The 21,273-nt window shown below is 39.3% G+C and overlaps 3 protein-coding genes across 4 annotated transcripts in view; 2 read left to right on the top strand and 1 right to left on the bottom strand.

Annotated features, from left to right (window-relative positions):
* Positions 1 to 7,707: 7,707 nt before the first annotated feature.
* idh3g (isocitrate dehydrogenase (NAD(+)) 3 non-catalytic subunit gamma) lies at positions 7,708 to 13,867 on the bottom strand. Of its 2 annotated transcripts, XM_082519456.1 has the most exons (13): positions 13,668 to 13,867; positions 13,390 to 13,437; positions 13,132 to 13,143; positions 12,260 to 12,357; positions 12,044 to 12,159; positions 11,845 to 11,905; positions 11,610 to 11,742; positions 9,845 to 9,978; positions 9,632 to 9,734; positions 9,398 to 9,544; positions 9,207 to 9,301; positions 9,016 to 9,076; positions 7,708 to 8,531 (listed from the first exon to the last, which is right to left on the bottom strand). In XM_082519456.1, the coding sequence occupies exons 1-13, from the start codon at positions 13,746 to 13,748 to the stop codon at positions 8,430 to 8,432; spliced, it is 1,191 nt and encodes a 396-aa protein (XP_082375582.1). In that variant the 5' UTR covers positions 13,749 to 13,867; the 3' UTR covers positions 7,708 to 8,429. The 2 variants fall into 2 exon arrangements, with proteins under 2 accessions (XP_082375582.1, XP_082375583.1); XM_082519457.1 differs by lacking the exon at positions 13,132 to 13,143.
* A 99-nt stretch (positions 13,868 to 13,966) lies between these two features.
* fam3a (FAM3 metabolism regulating signaling molecule A) lies at positions 13,967 to 20,018 on the top strand. Its single transcript, XM_082519458.1, has 10 exons — positions 13,967 to 14,244; positions 14,689 to 14,720; positions 14,804 to 14,911; positions 15,239 to 15,262; positions 15,359 to 15,482; positions 15,775 to 15,833; positions 15,938 to 15,988; positions 16,101 to 16,185; positions 16,789 to 16,915; positions 18,068 to 20,018. The coding sequence occupies exons 2-10, from the start codon at positions 14,708 to 14,710 to the stop codon at positions 18,164 to 18,166; spliced, it is 690 nt and encodes a 229-aa protein (XP_082375584.1). The 5' UTR covers positions 13,967 to 14,244; positions 14,689 to 14,707; the 3' UTR covers positions 18,167 to 20,018.
* Positions 20,019 to 20,204: 186 nt separating this feature from the next.
* The window catches only part of wnk3 (WNK lysine deficient protein kinase 3), a 44,620-nt gene continuing 43,551 nt past the window's right edge, over positions 20,205 to 21,273 (top strand). The window contains exon 1 of the mRNA XM_082519107.1: positions 20,205 to 20,265. The gene's annotated coding sequence lies outside the window, so the exon portion shown is untranslated. The remainder of the gene's footprint in view (positions 20,266 to 21,273) is intronic.

Raw genomic sequence — 21,273 nt, 5'->3', positions numbered from 1 at the left:
GCTTACTTTGGGTATCTGTGTTTGTAATGACAGGGTGATAAAAGGGCGGCGACTTTATCTCATCAACCGGTGAGATTAGATGAATAACACGTTTCAGTGTGTTCACTGTTCTTTCGACCACTTCTTCTGTGCTCTGATGATGCATTTTGAAGAAGTGAATACAATTTCTTTATTACTAAATTTTTAATTGAAGAATATTTAGAGACTAGAATAAGGGCACGAGACAAGGTCCTTAATAGGGAGTAAACCGTCTCTGGGTGGAGCCAGTTCTTCCGAGCTTCGTAGCAGATGTCCTGGGTGCACAAGGTCATATAGTTTAGAGTAACATAAACAGCACAGTCTGGGATCACATTTTATCTATCATGCAGGCTGTTAGCTTGAGTGATTTTAGACTTATTTATACAAACATCTTGATGCATGCACAATCATACAGGTAAGGAAATCCCAAAAAGTTGTTTCTGTTTATTTGGACATAACGCTACAAATACTTTAAGATTAAATACATCCTGATGTGTAGTCCTATGTCAAAATAACATCATAGATTTTGATTACACATTTGTGGGCATGCATAGTGGTTAATGAGTGTGAACAAGGACGCAAAGGTATACGAAAGCAATATATTTAGTGTGCAGTCTTTGTGAGTCTGCTGTGCAGGGACTAGAGCTGATTTCTGTATTATATTTCAGTGGAACATGAGATGGTGATGGGAAGAGCTGACAGGGACTGAAAGGTGCCAGTGCATAGGGTAACCTGATTGCCCCGACTTGCTACCATTACTATTAAATCCTGTGCCACTTGCTTGCAGCCGATCTCCATGGTCACTGTGCACCTGACCTGCAAGACCCACTCTCCATCTTTCTACAGGAGGAAGTGTCAGCACAATTGAGTGGAGCAGAGCAGAGCAGGAGCAAAGACCCACACACTGTGAAACACAGAGCAGCAGCACCGAGCTGAAATGAAACAGGTACACGTGACAGTTAGACCTTTTTTGCAACACCAACTCTGACTCGTTAGTCCCAAAAGATTTGTTTTTGGGGGGGGTTTATGGATAACACTGCAAAACACCATATTTCTGAGACTTTCATCGGTACACTGGTTTTTGAGCATGACGACATGTCTTCAAGCCCAGAAAAACAACATATAGTCTTGTGAGCAATAGTAAAAACCTGATTTTTATTAGAGGCCATCTTAAAAACAAAAAAACATTCGGGGGAGTTACATAAACACATAGCTCGTCAGAAGATTCTTTCCGTGAATTGATGTAATCGTTTAATGGTTAATAATTTCATTTTGGCAGGTTCACAAAGCGCAGAAGTGTTTGCTTTCTTGTACGAGCTGAAATGAGCCAGAACGCCTCACACTGAGCACCACGCGGACACAGCGTGACTTTGCATTGCTGGAGCGAGTGCAAGAGCTGAGGTGCACACACAAACTAAGCTGCTAGAACTCAAGCCTTCGGCTGAGTGTTTTATCAAGTAACAGCTTGCCGAAATTACAGCATGAGGTCATAATCTGTAAAAATCTGAAAAATGAAGCCATATGTAGAGAATATAGGCCATCAACAGTTGGCCTGTGCGCATTGTTTTTCTAAGATTATACAACCGGATGATGGGAAGCCACGGATAAGATAGCTGGGGGAATCTTTGAAGTGAGCAAATTAAGGGTCCAGGCAGGTATGCGCACTTGAAGGCCTGCTGAAAGAAACTTCAAATAAGCAGCAGCAGAAGAATGTGAGAAAAAAGTAGTCTAAGAGTCTAACCTTCACCCTAACGGGTATCATTCTTCATTCTTATAGCAGACCTATTACAGGGTAAACAAGCTGCATGTCATGATACATGACTTCGTCTGTTATTCCATCTTCATTCTTTCATGATCCTCCCAGCTGTTCCACAACAAACCTTCAAACACAGGATAACATTTAGAAATAAAAGCAGAATTATTAGATATTTCAATATTATTGCTTGAACAACTAAGAAACACTTTGAGTGATAAAAACTATCAACAACACGAGGCTTTAGAACTGTGAAGTCTGAGACGCTTACAGCTTCATTCGCTTTGGATTTACCCAAAGACGGGTTGACTGGAGCTATTCAGAGGTGGCAAGATAAAAGAGTTGATGGAAGCGCAGTCAGTTCTAGACTGTTTTCATATCTACTTCATCTCATGTGGTTTCGCAGCAGGTCACATCTAGTATGGTACTAATTAGCCTGCTCCTGAGGCCAGATCTGTTCTGGGTGCTAGTTAGGACTGTACTGCTTCTTTTCAGCTGATTCGCCAGCATCAGATCTTCCCTAAATTCACTCCTACAACCATGGATCAATACTCCTGACAGAGAAAACTAACTTTTTAAAAAACACTTTTTTCAGTATATATATTCAGGTCTTCTTTGTATTGACTCAACGTAAGAACAGTCAGACGCCACGCATTTGAGGTTTTTTTGAGAGAACAGCATTGCCGGCCCCTTCAAATTTAATTTACGAACAGCAAGACGCAAGAATCCCACTGAGAAGTCACAGTGACGGCAGAAATATAATCAAAGTTAGGTTTTCTGGTGGATTTGCAGAAATCTGCTTTCATCAAGTCTTTTGAGATGCTTGAGTGGAGAGAGTAGAGCAGACATTCAAGGCAAAGGAGGGGGTCAAAACATATATAAATCAAGAAATGGTGAAATATATGAAAGGCAGAAAAAGGGAGTGGCACAAGCAAAAAGCATGAGCCCTTCCTTTGACAGATGTATGATCTAGATAATCGCAGAAAGAACTTTGGTTTAAAACATGAAAAATGGATAGCAAATTTGTCATTTTGGGGAGTTTTAGAGGGGTAGCATGACATATTTAGATTCTTAATAGCATGTATCTGGCAACAGGTGGGGGAAGAACAGTCATTGTGTGAACTGTAAGCTGAATTGCAGAACATGCATGAGATTTAGTAGAATACACGAGTGTCACTGGGAAATAGGGTTTGTTTTGGCAACCAGGAGAACAGACTTTTTATAAGCTGGTGAACACAGAGCTGGAGGGGGAGTTGTCAAAGTGCCAAGATGCTCCAGTTTCAGGGGAGCAGAGTTGTAATGACATAAGAGAAGTGTAATGTGGGTTGTCAAGCATGCAGCATGCTTGCCTTGATATAATGCAACTCTAGCAACACCCCCTGAACCCTGAGCAAGGGCACAGACGGTAAAACATTTAATAGCATCAGAGATTAGTAGAGTAATCAACAGAGTGAAAGAGACTAGAAAGGGAGCGAACAGGAAACGCTGGCAAGAATGCCATGTATGTTTCATATGGAACAAATCGCACACCAGTAAACAATCAATTACTGCTTCTCGTCTCTTTCTTGCTCCTCATCTGGCTGTTTTTTTCTCTGATACAAGACAACAAATCAATCTTGTCAAAAAAATGTATTTTTTTTAAACAGCAAGGAAAATAAGCCAGCAAATTTATTATGAACATAAATCCAAGCAGAAATGGCTCCCAGGCTCTCTGTGCTCACGTTTTGCCAAGTTTCTCAGTGGGAGTGGGGAAAGCAATGCGTGAGGTACAGGAAAAGTGCTCAAGACATCAGGATTCTATTCAGAAACAATGCAGAAAGTGCCCCATGCTGACACTTCTTCATGCAAAATGTAACCACAGTGTGCCTCTGAGGTCAGGTCACAAAACTGAGAGAAGGGCAGTGCAAAGGGCTAAGATAGTGTAGCACGGGTGGAATTACTTTCTCTGGCTGGACCAAAGGTTACAGCGGTAATAAAAACATATGCAGATGTGCACACATAATCACATACATAAAATCAGATACTGATCATATCGGTATGCACATCCACTAGGACACGGCTATGCCTGGAGCCTTGATTTCCTCCCAGGGGATGAAACAAAAAACATTATGGCTTACAAATTAGAAAGCATGTGTGCTTTTCTTCAAATACTGTAAGTAACTATGGTTTGACTTTGAGCTCAGCGTAGTATCTGTTGTGTTTCAAGGGGAGTCAGGGTGGCCACCATAGTCAAAACTCCGGGAACTATGAGGTCAACATTGTGCTTGAACAAAGAGTCATCAAACTTTGTACAGATGCAAATTCATCAGGTAGGCTTAAATAGGATAAGGAGGAGAAACCACAGTCAGTGGAAAACACCTTATCAGAGCTGCAGCGATAAGAGTCATATGAGCTCACTCGGTGGCATTCTGCTGGTGTTAAAACCAACTGTGCAAAACGAATATATCAATTTTAAGCTCCTGATAAAAAGATAAGACCGACTCTAGTGATTTATCTGGCTCCTTTCATACTGAAAGATAAAAGATGAAATTAACCAGCAAACTCCCTGATTATCAAACTGTATTCCTGCCCAGCAGGCATCACCCCAACTACCTATTCTTCATTTTCCTTTGATTACAGATGTGGCTAATAAAAATCACAGTGGAAGTCCCTGTGACGAGAAATCCAAGAGCGACCAAAACACACAAAAAGCCAGGCCAAAGAAACAGAGAACAGCTGACCTCTGACATAGCTTAATGTAGCTAAGCCATAGCTGATGAGCGGGGGAAAAAAGTCCCATTAACAGAGAACAGACTAGACTAGATGCAGCTGTGCTCAGCAGTGGCTGATCCGAGGCAAGATGAATGATTACGATCACCTGCACTGCAAAGCGCAGTAGAGCTGACGTAACGTTTCATTGACTGCACATATATTTGTGTGCGTACCTTTGCTTCTGGAAACGATAACCTAAGTAAGATAATGGGATACGTTAGGTAGGTATTAATATGGTTAAATTAAGATGCCAGAGAATTACTGTAAGTCAGTGTGTAAGCTGTGTATATGTGTGGACAGTGATGGGGGCACATTAAGGACTGTGGAAATGATCTGAAGCAAACTAGGGCACTATCATGGGCCACAGGCTAATGAGCTCACATGTTTTAGAGCCAACGTCATATCACATGGTTTAACTAAAATTTTCAGATTAACATGCATCTTAGAGAGGTGGATGAAAGATATTAAACAAGGATTTCAAACACAGATGAAAAGGAAATGAGGGGGGAGGACGAAGATAATTATAAGTTGGTTAACCGGGCAGCAGCAGGAGGTTTAGTGAATGATATCAAGATTAAACATGCCTGTATTAGCAAATTAGCAAAATTTCTCGCATTAGTGTGGCCGGCGATCTAGAAATGGATGGTGTGCACTCTCATTTCGTTTCCTAGCTTAGCAGGAAAACTGATATGAACGCGAGTTAGATTACAACAAAGGTTACCATGAGCCACTTCACAGTAACACTGCTCTGCACAAAGCTATGCTGTTCAAAAGCACCAGAAACTCCATGCCCCTCAAGTTAATTTAGCACTTTTAAAAAATAGTTTTAAAAACAAAAACTTTGAGTTACACTGAAACAGATGTTTTAACCAATAAACAAGCACAAGCATACATGTGGAACATGTTAAGTATGAAAAATGATTTGAAATTAATTGAAATCTTACCTTGCATGTGCTTCTGGTTGTACACAGAAATATTTCCAGCAGAGTTTTGAGATATTTGTACGTCAGCCTAAACCAGGGGTCGGCAACCAAAGAGCCATTTGGAGCCGGTTCCCACGCAAAAGAAAACACTGGGAGCCGCAAATACTTTGTGACATCTAAAATGAAGACTGCATATATTGTTTTTTACCTTTATGCTTTGTGTGAACAACTAAGGTGTGTTGCCATGAAGTGGATAATTTCATTTGAATGTTCTCACTGAAACTATTTTGAGATCTGTAGATTATTTCTAACCAAGGACAACGTTTCAGCACAGAAAAGATTGTGTTGAATTTTCCAAAGGCGATTATTGAAAATTAAATTCCACGCACCTCAGACACTGATCACCATAAATCTGGGCATTAAAAAGTAACCATTTTGATGGCAAGATGATACTTTATGTAATATGGTTGCACCAGCCTTTTACGTGCAGCGTTTGCAGCAAAAAAAACCTACAGTGTAGATTTTATACAGAGTTCCTACAAGGTCTGAATAGTAGCCCATAAAGGTCAAATCTCTGGTGGTTTATTTCAACATCTCTCTCACCCCTCACAACACGAGATCATTTGCTTAATGGCTTTGGCTCCAGTGGAGGCGCAGAGAGGAGCAGCTCAGGAGAGGTAATAAGACGGACAGTGTCTAGTATATCGACAGTGATGAGGAGTGACGGGAGATGTAGTGAGGTAAAAAGCCTGTTCCCCTGAGAGGAACAAGACCATTCAAAAAAACAAAAACAAAAAAACTAGTTCAAGGTAGGAAACCTCGCACAAAAACTACAACATTTAAGAGTGAATCCAAGTAAAACGGAGCACATGTAAAGGTCTGTCCATCAGTTGTGTCCGTGGAACAGACAAAAATAAAGACGAAGCAAGAGATTTAAAGAGCCAACTGGCAGGAGTTAAACTACATGCAGCACATTTCACACACTACACATCTTGATTCCCTGTGACAAGTAAATCTAAAAAAGGATGTGCCTCATCACAAAGGATTTTTCTCCTCAGTATGCAAATGTGCACACAGGGAGAACAGCTTGTAAGTTTCCCACAGAACTGCACAGATGATAAATTGTCTACTATCACTACACTGGGATGTGCGCCTATGACTGGAGGCCTTGCTGACGATAGTGAGCTAAACCACGATTGTTTGTATTCTGTAAGCAGCAGGCCGGTGCTGTGCTAGATCTGCTGCCTCACAGGACCGGACAGTGTATCTCAAAGCTGTGTGAGCAGAGAATTTTAAATAACTGGATCAATCAGTGGCAAAGGGTTTGGTTCGACCACATGAAACTATAATAAATTGGTTTCTAACATTTTCAGGCAGTGATGATAGTAAAGCCAAAATCCTTCACATTTTTCTAAGAAACACGTGGCCTAAGCCCAAGAACCTGCTTCCTAGAAATTACATAAAAAAGCACAAGAATTATCTTAATATTCCCATTTTTATCCAACAATCTTCCTGCCAGATATTTTTGCATCCATGATTCCCCTGCTGTGTTTACGCAATGCAGACAAAGATCACACTGTGTGTTCTGCATATTGTCAAGACAGTGTATGTAATGAAGCACACATCCAAGCAGCTGTGAGTTTTTTGAGTGGCAGCTATAGAGAGTTGTGTTGCCACCTGGTGGCAACATGTAAAACAGCAACCTACCATCTAATTTTGAAGGTTAAGAAGTTGATGGAGCATGAAATTGTAAAACAAACAGAAAGATCAGCGAGCTTTTCTTACTTACTAATCTTTATCCCCAGCAAGAGGCCAGAACACAAAGCTTCAGAAGCACAGAGTCAAAGTAACAATGAGGCTTCCTCTTGAGCACATATCTGTACACTCAGTTGTCCATTTATGAGACACAGCTACTCAAAACAAATCCCAGTTATTAGAACAATCAGTATGACTTGTCAGCATAAAGCAGTACAGTTCTACAGACTCACAAATTAAAGCCTGAGAAATTATCATTAAAGCATATTAAACATTTCCAGAACAGGTTCAACAAAAAAAAAAAAAAGAACTGTTAAAGAAACTATTTCAGTGGACAACCTTAATTTCAGCTAGGCGTATCTAACAATCTGGCAGCTTGCTCTCTCTGCATTTATATCCAATTAGTTTCTAGAGTGCATGTCAGCCACGTGCATCCTAATTCTTCGTAGTACTCAAAATACGTCTCAAATATGCTGAGAATTCAAACCTCTCTTCAAAAGAAAGATGTTAAGACATATAATTACTTTATTGATTACATCTTATGCTCACACACATACAAACAAAATGAAACCATTCTTTTCATATCAGGCGTTATGAGCATTTTCTTGGACAGACCCAAAAACAACAGTATAATATTGTGATATCATCCCTAGACCAAAAAAAGCCATTATGGCACAAGCAGTAAAGTTCAGGTTTGACAGCAGTCACGCTCCTCTATAGTGTATCACCTCTTCAAAGTACAGTTGCTGTGATAAGAACATAAACGATGTAACAGGACATAATGGGCACTTTACATTTATATTAAGCATTAATGACATTTTGGTTAATTTAAAGTCTGTGATGTAATCACAAAGTGAAAAATAAATAATGGCTGCTGCAGAAGGTATAGTGGAAGATGCGTGCCTATACTTGTATATTTAAATATCTAAAGTAGGCCCTTTCATGTTTCATACGAATCTCTAAGGAGATTCATATTCAGCTGAATAAGCTCCAGCAGTAAAACCGATGCTTGCAGGAGTGATAATGGAATTTTATCAAAACCCACCTTTTTAAACAGGTCATGTGAAACCTTGAAGTGAGAAAGCAGGCTCATTTGTATTGTGAACAGGTAAGTAAGCTGTGTGAAACGAGATGCTATGGAAACACGGACATCCTCTCTCAGAAGGTACACCTGTTTAAACTCAAACCACCTGATAAGAGCGTGGGTGCGTGAACCTTCCCGGTCATTCTTACAGCTCTGCCGTGAACTGTCCTTTACTCTGGATGACCCTCATGACGGACTGCACCACCTCTGATGTGGTTCCTTGACCCCCGAGATCTGCTGTGTGCAACTGCAAATAAAGAGAAAAAAAAAATCATAAATAAGCTACAACAAACAAAAGAACAGGGTGCTAACAGATATGGTCCAAAATCCGTATTAAATTATTTAAGACCTTAACGTATGCTATGAAATCGTAGCACTGTGGATTGCATCTCATGCCGCATACTGTATTTGGATAGACGCTTTGTATTTTCTTTGTGCGTGCAAAGTGTAATCAGTTTCCCACAGTAACTAGTCCGATGCTGCACATGATCGGCAGATCAGGTTTTGGAATTTACTCAAGAAACAATCAGATCCCATAGAGTGTAGAGCTGCACAAGAGCTTTGTGAAAGGAAAAGGGGCACAATGCTGCTTTGTGTGAATGTATTGTGATGCCTTCTAGGAAGCATGCCAGAATTGTCACTGCGGCCTTAAATCCTATGTCACGCAACAATGGCCTGTGAGCTTCATGGCAGCGCGATAGGTGAGGAACCCATCAGTGAGGAAGGCTCACCCTGGTTTCGTTCATTGTGGTGAGGACTGCATTCCGGATCAGACTTGCATAATCATTAAGGCTGGAGACACAAAGAAGAAAAACATTATTTAAATATAATACAGTCACACCAATACACACACACACACACACACACACACACACACACACAGAAAACCAATGAAGAAGAATTTTTATCCGGAAAAGCTTACTTAAGGTGGTCCAGCATCAGGCAGCTAGCTAGCAGCATGGCAGTTGGGTTTGCAATGTTTTTTTCTGCAATACTTTTTCCTGTGTTTCTTGTGGCCTGAAACACCAGACAGACATGACTCATACATTTTCCATCCTTCAAAATTCTGAGAGAACTGTGTCCTACAAACCTATTCAAGCCTCCAACACTCACCGTTTCAAAGACAGCATAGTCACGACCATAATTGGCCCCAGGCACGAGGCCAGGTCCTCCCACCAGCCCCGCGCACACGTTGCTCACCACATTCCCGTACAGATTGGGCATGACCATCACATCAAACTGCTGTGGTTTGGACACGAGCTAAACGACACAAATGGAGTTAAGTAAAACAAATAAAATCAGAAGAAGAACATTCCCTGGATTCCCTAAAATGTCATCATCTGTTACCTGCATTGTGGTATTGTCCACAATCATGCTGTCGAGTGTGATGTCTGGATAACCCGAGGCCACTTCTCTGCAGCACTGCAGGAACAAGCCATCACCGAGCTTCCTGTTGAAACAGAAATGCCACACTCAGCATATCCAGGACTAAGAAACTCACCGTAGTAAACAAAAGGCCAGACGTGTTTGACAGGATACGTTTCCCAAAAGGTAACTTACATGATGTTAGCTTTGTGTACAGCAGTGACCCTGCGGCGACCTCTCTCCCTGGCCAGTTTGAAGGCATAATCAGCAATCCTGATGGAATTATTCCTGGTGATAATCTTTAGACTCTCCACTACCCCGGATACACTCTGGAAGTAGGACAAGAAGACAACAACAAATGAAATACAGTGACATGAGTTTAAACTGTACTAGAAAGATCAATAAGACTGTAGTGGGAATAAAGTGTCGTCTCTAAGACTACGCGTAATACTACATAAAGTAAAACTTCTGTCTACAAGGTAACACTAAACATTGAAAAAAACGATTAAGTGCAACAAACACAGAACAAAATTAGCAGTAAATAAAAAATAATCATTTTAATTAGTACTAAGTGGTTAATAATATAACATATGTTTCTGTACAAATTGTAAAACAGCATCTATAACTGTATTGTGTAAGCAAACATGGCTCAACAACTACAGTTACTGTGCTCAGAAGTTTATATACATTCATCATAGAGAATAAATGTAACGGAATGATTTCTTTGAACTGTTCTGTTTTCCCAGGGTGGAATGATTGTATAGCATCCATCTTTAATGACTTACAAAAATAAGGATTGGGTGCACAGGTTTTTATTTAGTTTCTCTGATTTACATACGGCCAGAACATAAATATGGGCACAAATATAAACATATACTTAAATCTTTTAATAAGTGGTGCTGAATCTTCTTCAGTGTCTTTTAACTCGACAAGGTCAAGGAGTATCAACTTCTTTTTAGTCATTATGATTGACTACTGGTTCTTTCTCTTTACCAGAGCAAAAATGATTTGTCTGAGCACTCATTGGACTGATCAGTACTCTGAAAAAACTCACTGAAGATCTAAGAATGAAAACTGTAAATTTACACAAGGTGTGAAGATCTCTCTGAAGAATTTTAAACAACAGCAGATTCCAGGATCCTCAGTTCAAACAACTGTGCATGAGTACAAGTTATTCAGAGATGTCATCACTTCCACCAAGATCTGGAGGAAGACCCAAACCGTCACCCACAGGTGAGAGGAAACTGTTCAGGTACAACCACCAAGGCTCAAGCCTAACATGAACCTGAAACAGACAAATAACTAAGGGACAAATAAACAAATAATGGACTATGTTAGAGCCTGAATGTATACCTTTGACCATGTGTGCATTAGAGAAACTGAAATAAATTTGGACTTGTGCACCCAATTCCTTCTTTTTAAGTCATTAAAGATGTATGCTGTATAATCATTCCACCTTGAAAAAAAAAAAAAAAAACACTTTGAAAGCCCAAAATGACAACATTCACAGTGTAAACCTCTGAGCACAGTGGTAGCTTCGTGCACAGCAGGTACACATCCCGGCACACCAATGCCCATTTTAGTCTGCTGTAGATTTGGATCTACAGCATTGTAAAGCGCTTTGGGTGCCTTGAAAAGCGCTATATAAATCCAATCCATTATTATTATTATTATTATTAATGCAGGATTTTCATGTTTCTTTGCAGCCCAGAAGTCTTATTTAGTTTCAGATAATCGTATTTTATCTGTTGCATTCTGAAGTCAATATTGTCTATATTAAATTCTATCATATGACCAAATCAAAAGATTTTGCACAGTTATTTTGATTTGGAAAATTAATGATGCATAGATGGCACCCAATTCCCTTTTCTAAAAAGAGACAGATAAGAAGTGTTTAAGGGACCATAAACATGTTTTTCAGCAGACAGTAGTATTGATTGTTTGTCCTCTTGCGTCTGACCTCGTGCTCCAGACTGCTGTACTCTCCCTCTGTGTTCTCCCTGATGATCATGATGTCAATGTTCTTGTGGCGAGTCTGGACCCCGGGGAGGGACTGACAGTGCATCACATTGGCGTACAGGTCCAAACTTGTGCTGGTAGTCCACACAAAAGACCAAATTACGTAAGAAATGAGAGCTATTTCACACAAAAAAATGACCCTAATCTAGGAAACTAAAGATTTCATCTAAACTTACCGCAGCACATTATTTCTGGATTTGACAGACGCTGGCAGGGTATGTTTGGTTTCTATGTTACCTATCAAAAGAGGTAAGCAGTTTCACAGTTACTTTAGTTCAACTGTCTTATTAAAAATTATACTCTACTTACAGCTATGTTCTGTTTTTCATGCTTTCATACGTTGATCGAAAAAAAAAGAAGAAGCTGTTTGCTTACCCTTCAGGGCAACTCCATTTCGCCGGATGGCAGTGATGGCATTATTCATGTCATCATCGGTCTCCAAAGCGGAGTTGACATTCACCATCTCAAAATCAACTGGCACACAGGTGAACCTGCAGCACAATATTCACAAACCACACAATGGATTCAATTCTTATGTGACTGTAGATGACATGTAATCACTCAACAGGACTGAGATTCAATCTAACCAACCTGAAAACTTCTCTGACATGATTGAGAAGCTCTGGACCGATCCCATCACCAGGTATGAGGGTCACAGTGTGCCTGCCTCCATACTTTGCTGGAGGGGGCTGGAAGATTGTTAAATGCCAAAGAATCAACTTCAATAAATAGAGAAAATTGAAGGTTTGGCACCTTTTAAAGACAGATCATCCACTACAGTAAACATATGTTATGAAAAAAAAAGTTTACCTTTCTAAGTCTACAAATAATCTCATGAAAATAAGGTACACAGTGAATTTGATAGTTTTTGGTATCTGGTGTCTGCTTATGTCCACATTACCAATGACATAATAACAAATAGATATGGTGTGTAGTAATGTTCACTGTGGTGGGTTGACAATATCATGCAATACTTTAATACACAGAATCAGTAGGAATTCTGAAGTCAAAAGAAAAGAATAATAGTAATAGTAGTAGTAGTATTAATAGCAGTAGGAATTGCTGAAAATGCTGACAATGGACACAGCTTACAAATCACTGGCCAAAAATCAACCAGCACATGTCCAGAGCACCAAGTAAGTATGTTTGAGAGATTATTCTCAGGCAGTTAATAGTGTTTTTAGGTTTGACAAATATTTAAATAGATTTGATGATGTCATTACTGTGTTTATTATTGTGACTCAAGATGGTTAGAAATTCCAGTTGAAATTGATGGTAACAAAATTTCCATGCATCCATGCAACATGATGTTTAAAAACTGTTATATTATTTTGATCATGCTAGTGTTTTTATTCTCATCACACATCTTTTTTCCTATATCATAACCCCGTTATAGAAAATATTCTCGTTTAAGACATGATGCAGTGAATTGCAGTGAACCGTGTCACGAGTCAGCTACTTACAATGTTTTCTCCCTGTTGTTGAAGGTGAACAGAGGAAAGCAGAAGGACAAGAGTCAGTTTGATGTTTAGAAGAACAGGTTTGGTCCAAATAGTGGCAAACAGAGTAGTGTCATAACCTTCACCCCACAACAAAGTGGAAAAACACATATACACACACACACAGTTACACACAGTTCAGTTACACTGAAAAAGACAACTTCCAATGCAAAACATCCCGGAAACTGACAACAATCCCATGTACCGATCTGACTCACTCACAGTAAGCGAGGTCTTATTCCGGTGTCTGATCAAAGTTGTTCCAAATACCTGGAAAATACAAAGTGCAAATGATTTAGAGCGTGTTTTTAAATGGATCCCGTGTACGGATGCCGTAAAACCTGTGACCAACCCACAGATGTGGAAAAGCCCGCTAGCTTTGCTAATCAAATGATGTTAACAGCATGACCTTGTGTTAAAAAAATTATAACGGAGTTTAAATTAGAGCCACGCAACACCATTCACAAGCGAAAGAGCAAGGGCTGCGTGTCTTGTCTTACTTTAGCAGTGTTTCCAAGGCGTCCAACCCAGAAAGGATTCATTACTTTGGACGCGGAGAGTACGGCACTGTGGGCAGCCATCTTGATTTTGCAGCGCTGGTCGCGTGTTTAATAAGAGGAGCAGATGTGCCGATGTGACAGAAAGACTGTTCCTTTTTTTATTTATTTAATTTATTTTATTATTTCTTAAGTGTGATGTATATTGTAAGAATTTGAGTAAAAAAAACAAAACACTAAAAATAATTTTTAGAATCTTTTTTTTTGGTCACGTGAGCCACTTCACGCAGACTCTGTACTGACGGGTTGAGGTCCGTGGAAAAGGCTCGGGGTGGGCTGTAGGTTATATCCGGAAGACAAATGGGCTAAATTAAACCAGGTCTTTTTCCATGTTCGTCGAAAGAGGATACCAACTTCAGCCTGTCTTCTTACTGAAAGCGTATTTATGTCAGGGACGACTCAATGAGGAAACAGCGCAAGAAATAGCAAAAAGTCCAGGGTGACAAGAGCAACAGCTCCTCGTTACTGTTCGTTACAGCCGGGCAAAGGCGGCAAAACAAGGCGATCCTCGCTTGTAAAGGTAAACAAGTGAACTTTTCCGGTTCTAATTCTAGTAGAAATGTAATTGACAACATCGCTAAGGGTTCATTCTTCAGTGTCTCGTCTCTGAGATTGTTTGGGTTCATTTTAAAACCTTTAAACGTCATCTCTGCAGAGCCATTTTGCAGGGCCACTGTAAAAAAAATTAATAAATAAAAACATAAAGCTAGGAAGAGAAACGTCACACAGAGGAAAAATACCCTTTTAAATAATTTAAAATAATTACATTTTTTATTCATGACTGTGTTTCTTTCAGATTTTATCATCTTTTAAAACTAAAGGTAGACTACAGGCAAAGACTATAATATTTGGTATAACTAGAAGCTGGGAAATGGTATTTTAAATAAGAACGTTTTACTAAAAAGTCTCCTGTCTTGTTAAACTACTTAAGCCACTCTAATGTCAATGCTTTTCTTCTCCCCAGGTCTATGAAAGAGTGAAGCATGAGATTAACAGGTGGGTTGATATTTTCAATGGGGATTTATTGATAAACCCATATGTTTCTGGCCTGAGCTGATGTGTCCTGATCATTGTGACAGGCCCCCTGCGAGCTGTGGCTGTGGTGCTGCTGGTGGGTTTCACCTGGCTGCTGGCAAACACCTTATTTGGAGGGGAGAGTGCGTCCTCTGTGCTGCATTTCTTCAGCGGTAAGAGGAATCAAGCGGAAACCAGTTAACTGACAAGCAAATAAAATTTACCAAACATGGAGGAAAATATGACTTTACACGTTGGATTGTTAGGTGTGTTTTATGCGAGTTAAATCTTTTGTGTTTGTATTGCTAACTGGTCAAAACAAGCAGTTGTTAAACTGCAATCAGTTTTTAATGTGTCTGCCATCTTAGTGACGAAGCTACAGACAAGTTATGTGTGTTGGTTTAAAGTTGATGCATGTTTGATGGCTGGATTTTCGGAATATAACATTGGTAAGTTTAATCAAGAAATCAGTTGTTTTTTGTTTGTTTGCTTTTTTTCAGGTACAAGTGAAGACGCAACACCAGGTAAGCAAACTGTACAGCATAACCTTACTCATTAATTAATACTTTCACAAAGTTGCATTCTTATCTTCCTTCCATGATCAACATGTTTTTTAACAGAACCCCACCCACGAAAATATAAATGTGGACTTTCAGCCCCTTGTCCTCCAAAACATCTGGCTTTCCGTCTGGTGTCTGGTGCTGCCAACGTCATTGGCCCTAAAATCTGCCTAGAGGACAAGATGTGAGATTCAGTGTTAATTATTTCTGGTTCTTCATCTATGTCTTTGTCTCTCCTTAGTCCCTCCTTTTCCCCCCTTTTTTTTGTTTTGTTTTGTTTTCACACTGTTCTGTTTTTTTCCTCTGTGCTGTCATAACCAGGCCTTCAAGCCTGTCTGGGGAGCTGAATGCAAGTATTGTTTCTTTCTGCTGGTCCCTCTCACCGTTTTGCCTGTTGTCTTGGCCCATATAAGTGTTACATAGTGTGAATAAGAGTTTAAATAGCTATGTATAAGCCTTGTGGTTTTGTCTAACAGGTTAGTGAGCAGTGTGAAGAACAATGTTGGCAGGGGACTAAACATAGCCTTGGTGAATGGTAAGACTCTTATTCTTCACGTTTTAGCAGACTATATTGTTTTTGTTTTTTAGCTCCTTTTTATGGTGCTGTTTTAACATTTTACTGATGTATCTTTGCTCCAGGGGTGACTGGCGAGCTTTTGGAGACGAAAACCTTTGATATGTGGGCAGGAGGTAATAAAAACCAGACATTAATGTTTAATATCCTGTAGTCCTGTAGTCCATACACTTTGGCAGTAACAACCCATAAACTGCACTTCAGATCTCATTTGATGCTCATTTTCAGATGTTTCTGACCTGTTGAAGTTTCTCCGGCCTCTTCATGAGGGAACACTTGTGTTTGTGGCCTCCTTTGATGATGCAGCTACAAAGTAAGGATTTGTGTTGTGCTCCCAGTTCCTCCCCTTTCACATTAGCCAATTTTAATAGAAACCTGGGAATAGTTCATATTATGAAGTATTGTGTTATAAATATTTAGTAGAGTAAAACAAAGAGGATTTTGCCTCATGTGCTGTCACATTTTCATGTATTTAATTTCTGCTATAAAATAAATTTGAATGCATTTATCTGGGAAGCCTAACAAGTTAAACAGTCACTGAGCAGTGCAAGGAAGAATATATGATAATGTGACAGTGAATGGCAGGCTTGACACAAAAGTTTTTCACCTTTTAAGATTTATCGGGGTGCTACATGTGAACACCGACTTCATGATTCGATTTAAATTAGATTTACAAAGTGTAGAACTGAATTAAATCAGACTGATTCAATTAATTCTTGATGTCTTGGATGATGGTTATTAAAGTGTTCATGATGAGAATTTATTGCAGAGACCACCATATCTTCCTTATTAAGCAAATGGTGTTTGTAACTTTGTGGTTTCCTTGAAATAAAATTGTGCAGAGAGCATGTTTAAAAAAACCCTCTAAACTTGTTTGTTGTCTTTGGTTTTTTGTTTGTATTTTTCACTATGTCAGGCTGAATGAAGAGTCTCGACGGCTTTTTGAGGAGCTCGGGAGCACAGCTGTGAAGGATTTGGCCTTTAGAGACAGCTGGGTGTTTGTTGGAGCCAAGGGTATTGAGAATAAGAGTCCCTTTGAGCAGGTTTGTTCCTTTTACTATTAGTGCTGATCGAGGGCTGAAGGTGGAGTCGGTGTGCTGTCTTTGATGTGACGCCAATGTTCAGTAGAAAATATTCTTCCTGTGCGACTAGATCACAGTGCAACTGTCACAACAGTATTACAAAACAGCATTATCTATAACCACTCCTCTGAGATTATGGTCCATATTGATGTGATAACATCACACAGTTGCTACAGATTTGTAGGCTGCACATCCATGATGTATGTTTTTCCATTCAACCACATCCCAAAGGTGCTCTGTTGGATTGAGAGCTGTGACTGTGAGACTAAGACTGCAGAGGCTCTGTTTGCACTAAAGGCCAGCACACGACCACATTCTGAACTGTTGATACAAAGCAGGATGGATTCATGTTTTCATGTTGTTTACGCCAAATTCTGGCCCTACGGTCTGAATGTTGCAGCAGAAATCGAGACTTATCAGACCAGGAAACATTTTTCCCATCATCTATTGTTAACTTAATGTCAGTGACCCTGTGTGAATTGTAGCCTCAGTTTCTTGTTCTTAGCTGACAGGAATGGTACCCAGGGTGGTCTTTTACCACTGTAGTCCATTTTCTTTAAAATTCAACTTTTATAGATCCTCTTCTGTAAACCTGCATTTTAACAAGTCATAATTTAAGTTAATGCTGCATTTCTACAATGTGTCGGTTCTTCTCTGGCGTCGAGCTGCTGAGGAAAATCCCAGCAGTTTCTGAAATACTCGCAACGGCCTGTCTGGCACCAACAACCATGCCACGTTCAATGTCACTTAAGGCATCTTTCTTTGGGTTTCAGAAGTTTAAACATTAACCTGCTTTAAAAAAAAAAGATTAACCTACTGAAGTTTAAAGTTCAACAGGTCGTGTTGGCCATGGTAGCAACTCTGTACCTACATGCTTGGTGTTGCTGCCATGTGATTGGCTAATAAGATATTTGCATTTTTCATTTGATTTAGGGGTTTTTTTGCATCTGGACTACCACATGATAATGCAGATTTTTCTTTTTTTTTTTTTGGGTTTTTTTTTTCAATTGCTGTTCAGCACTCTGTGTACAATTATTCAGCAGCGACTGTGCTATAGGAACCTGATCCCAGTCTGTTTTGCTGACATCATTTACGTTTGTCTTTCCCCCTTAGCGTATGAAAAACAGTAAAAGCAGCAACAAATATGAAGGCTGGCCCGAGTCACTGGAGATGGATGGCTGTATTCCTCTGCGGCCACCACTGGAAAGTTAACTCTGCCTGGTACCCCTCATATGCATTGCAACAGAACCTGGAGGAACTGTCAGAAGGTCCAGGAACTGCTTAATGGGTGACAAAATTCAAGCTCTGGACCACAAATAACTTTTTTATTTGTCCTCTCATGGCAGAGGCATGAGCTCAGTGCAAAGATCGTCTTGACTTGATATATTTAAAGTTGCTGAAACCTGCTGTAGAGGATTTCTGATTTAAGCTTTGTGAGCCACTTTTGAGCTGAAGTAATGCTTTGGAATCAAGTAAGATTATGTTAGGCTGTGGGAAACTTCAAAGTCCAACTCAGTGTTTCCATTATGAAAATTACTGCACCTGAGAAGAAAAAAAAGATATGGAAAAGTTAGTAGATCGAGGCAGCCCTATACTCTCACTATGCAAATGTATAGAGCTTTTGGACTTACGCAATTCCTCTGCTTCCGCTCTCACATGAAACGGTTTGTCAGTGTACACAGCTTTGATGAGAGGATGAAGACTAATTATCTTGTTGGTTATAAAAACCAATGGACAAGTATGGATTATAGAAAGAGCTATCAGGTGAACTCAGTTGTCCTCCAAGTTTTATGTCCACATATATAAGGCTAAACTTGTGGTTTCCTTTAAGTTTCTATAAATGTATTTTTTTCCGTTACAATAACAAAATCAATTGATAATAATAATGTTGACTGATAATGAATGTTCTGCTAGGGTTATGAGTGTGATGGCAGATGGAGAAAAGAGAGAGTGAGCAGAGATAAAATGCACAGGCTTTAGGGCTGGGTAAATACACACACACACACACACACGCAATGTGTATGATACTTATCAGGGAAAAGAACGTGCTGCCAGCTAGGCTGCAAACTTGCCAATGACTTAATTCATAGTGCCCTCTGTACATATTTTCTTACATTTCTTTTCCAGTAAGGCACCGCTTTTTTGACATTTACGGTGTGATTTATTCACTTCAGTCATCACCCAGGTATACTTTCCCTGAGCGCTGGAAAAAAATCTTACAGGAAACACTGCAAGTGTCAGATAACCAAAGTGTAACAGTGATGAGTGGATGAATACAGCTAGAGTAGGTCTTCCAAAGCCATTGTTGGAAATAGGTACATTTCTCTCTCTTCAGGACTGCCTATAGGTTTGTTTTGTTTTTTGTACTTGAGCAACAGCATAGATAAGTGTTTAATACTATGATGTAGGAAAAAATAAACATCTAAGTTAGTGGTTTCATGCTGGAAACCCTAATTCAGAGTAGAAAGAAAAACTGGGTCTGTGGACGTATTTTATATTTCATACTTTAATATGTTTTTGTTGTGTAATGTCAAATTCATTAGTAATAGTGCTTAGCTGCCATTGTTTCCGTAGAACATGATGTACACTAGTTGTTGCTCATCACAAGTTTACAGTTTTGTTTTTTCGTCTGTTTTTTTCTTTTTAAAATTAGTCTTTGTCATTGTCCTTTAATAAAATTATTTATTTTTAAATACTTAAACAGAAAGCAAACTATTTGTGTGGGTTCATCACAACACTGCCAGTGGTTCTGAAGCTGTCCCAGGCCTGCAGGCATCTTTACACTCTTTGCTTTGCTTAAAGATTATTGGTATGGTTATTGATTGTTTTTTTTTTCTTTCTTTTTATGTTGAACGGATTAATTTTGCTTCTTGAAAGTCTAATATATATATATAAAGTGTAAAGACCTAGTTCTTCTCTATCGCTCTGTATGGTTAAGTCTGTTTCAGTCGCCTTTCTGAATTAGGTTGTGCTACCAAAGTGTAATTTTTTTTTCTACAAAAGATTACAGTCTGTGCTTTTATTGTGACGACAATGATGATGAATAAAGTATGTTCTAATATCAGTGTGTTTTTGTTTTTTTTGTTTTTTTCCCCGTGGGCCCTAATATTGAGTCATCTGCCATGCTTGGAGAAATTCACCAGAGGGCGACAAAAGGCAAAGTCTCACTGGGGTTACTCAGTTCATCCTGCTGAAGGCATTTGCTTCACTAAGCATACGCTCTGCTGGGGATAAAAGCTTCGGACTGAATGCACCGTTTCTGCTTTGACGGAGTTCAGTGACAGCAAAGAATCGCGATGGTCGTTGAATCGGTACACTAACGTAGTAATGTCAAACACGATCAATTTCATTGTTTCATTGAAATGTGTTATGAGGCATTCAAGTCGTGGGAGAAAAATCGTGAATTCGCAATATGCGTTATTTGACGTTCAAAGGCACAAACTGGGGTTGAAAACCTGAGGTAGAAGAGCAAATCTGCACCCCAAATGCCTGACTTCTATCTTTTAGAATTAGATTGGGAATTGTTTTCACTGTCACAAAAGTAGAACTAAATTTAGTGCTGGATAGAGACCGGAAAGACTTTTTGCTCTCGTGGAAATCTTGTCATTAGCGTCATACCTTGCAAGAAAAACAGTATAACATGGATGTATATGCATGCATGTGTCCATATGCAGTTAAACGAGTAGTATAAACTAATTTTTATATTCCACTATTGCATTAAAATAAACTTTGAGGTACTTGAGCATTTCTCTTTAATAGTAAGTATTTATATTAAAAGCTACTTTGCGCTTGTACTAAGGTGTGTGTTGTGGATGTGCAATATCGTACTTCTTATCTGATAGTTAGAAGTTTCTATTTTAATTTATATGGATAATGTGGTGAATTGTTACAGAACAGAGAATGAAAGCTATAGTTAAAATCAGCTTCACCTTAACCAACTAATTGCAATGAAAGCATGAATAATGTGATGCAGGCGTGTCAAAAGACTCCAATCCGACCCCAATAAAAATGTTGGAAAACACGAGAAAGGCATAAATTATGGACTTTTAACTGTATTTTCATATAAGTTTTACAGAATTATCTTTACTGATAAAGGCCAAGCGTTTGCTCATTCTTGCTACACCAAATTCATAAAGCAATACATTATTTTTTACGACAGAGATAGAAATAGAAATTTATAGAACTATCTGGGGTTTCGGGGGGGGTGGGGGGCTTGACACTGTTAGTTCATACGGTTAAGGCCAACGAGTAGTGCTGACACTTTTTTTCTTTTCTTTTTTTTTTTTAACTATAGCAGCATTTATATATCATAAAGGGAA

The sequence above is a fragment of the Aulonocara stuartgranti genome (genome assembly GCF_965226115.1).
Source record: "Aulonocara stuartgranti genome assembly, chromosome: 20".
Taxonomy (NCBI): Eukaryota; Metazoa; Chordata; class Actinopteri; order Cichliformes; family Cichlidae; genus Aulonocara; species Aulonocara stuartgranti.
The sequence above is the reverse complement of the archived record's forward strand: the minus strand, read 5'-3'. Positions and strand labels throughout refer to the sequence as shown.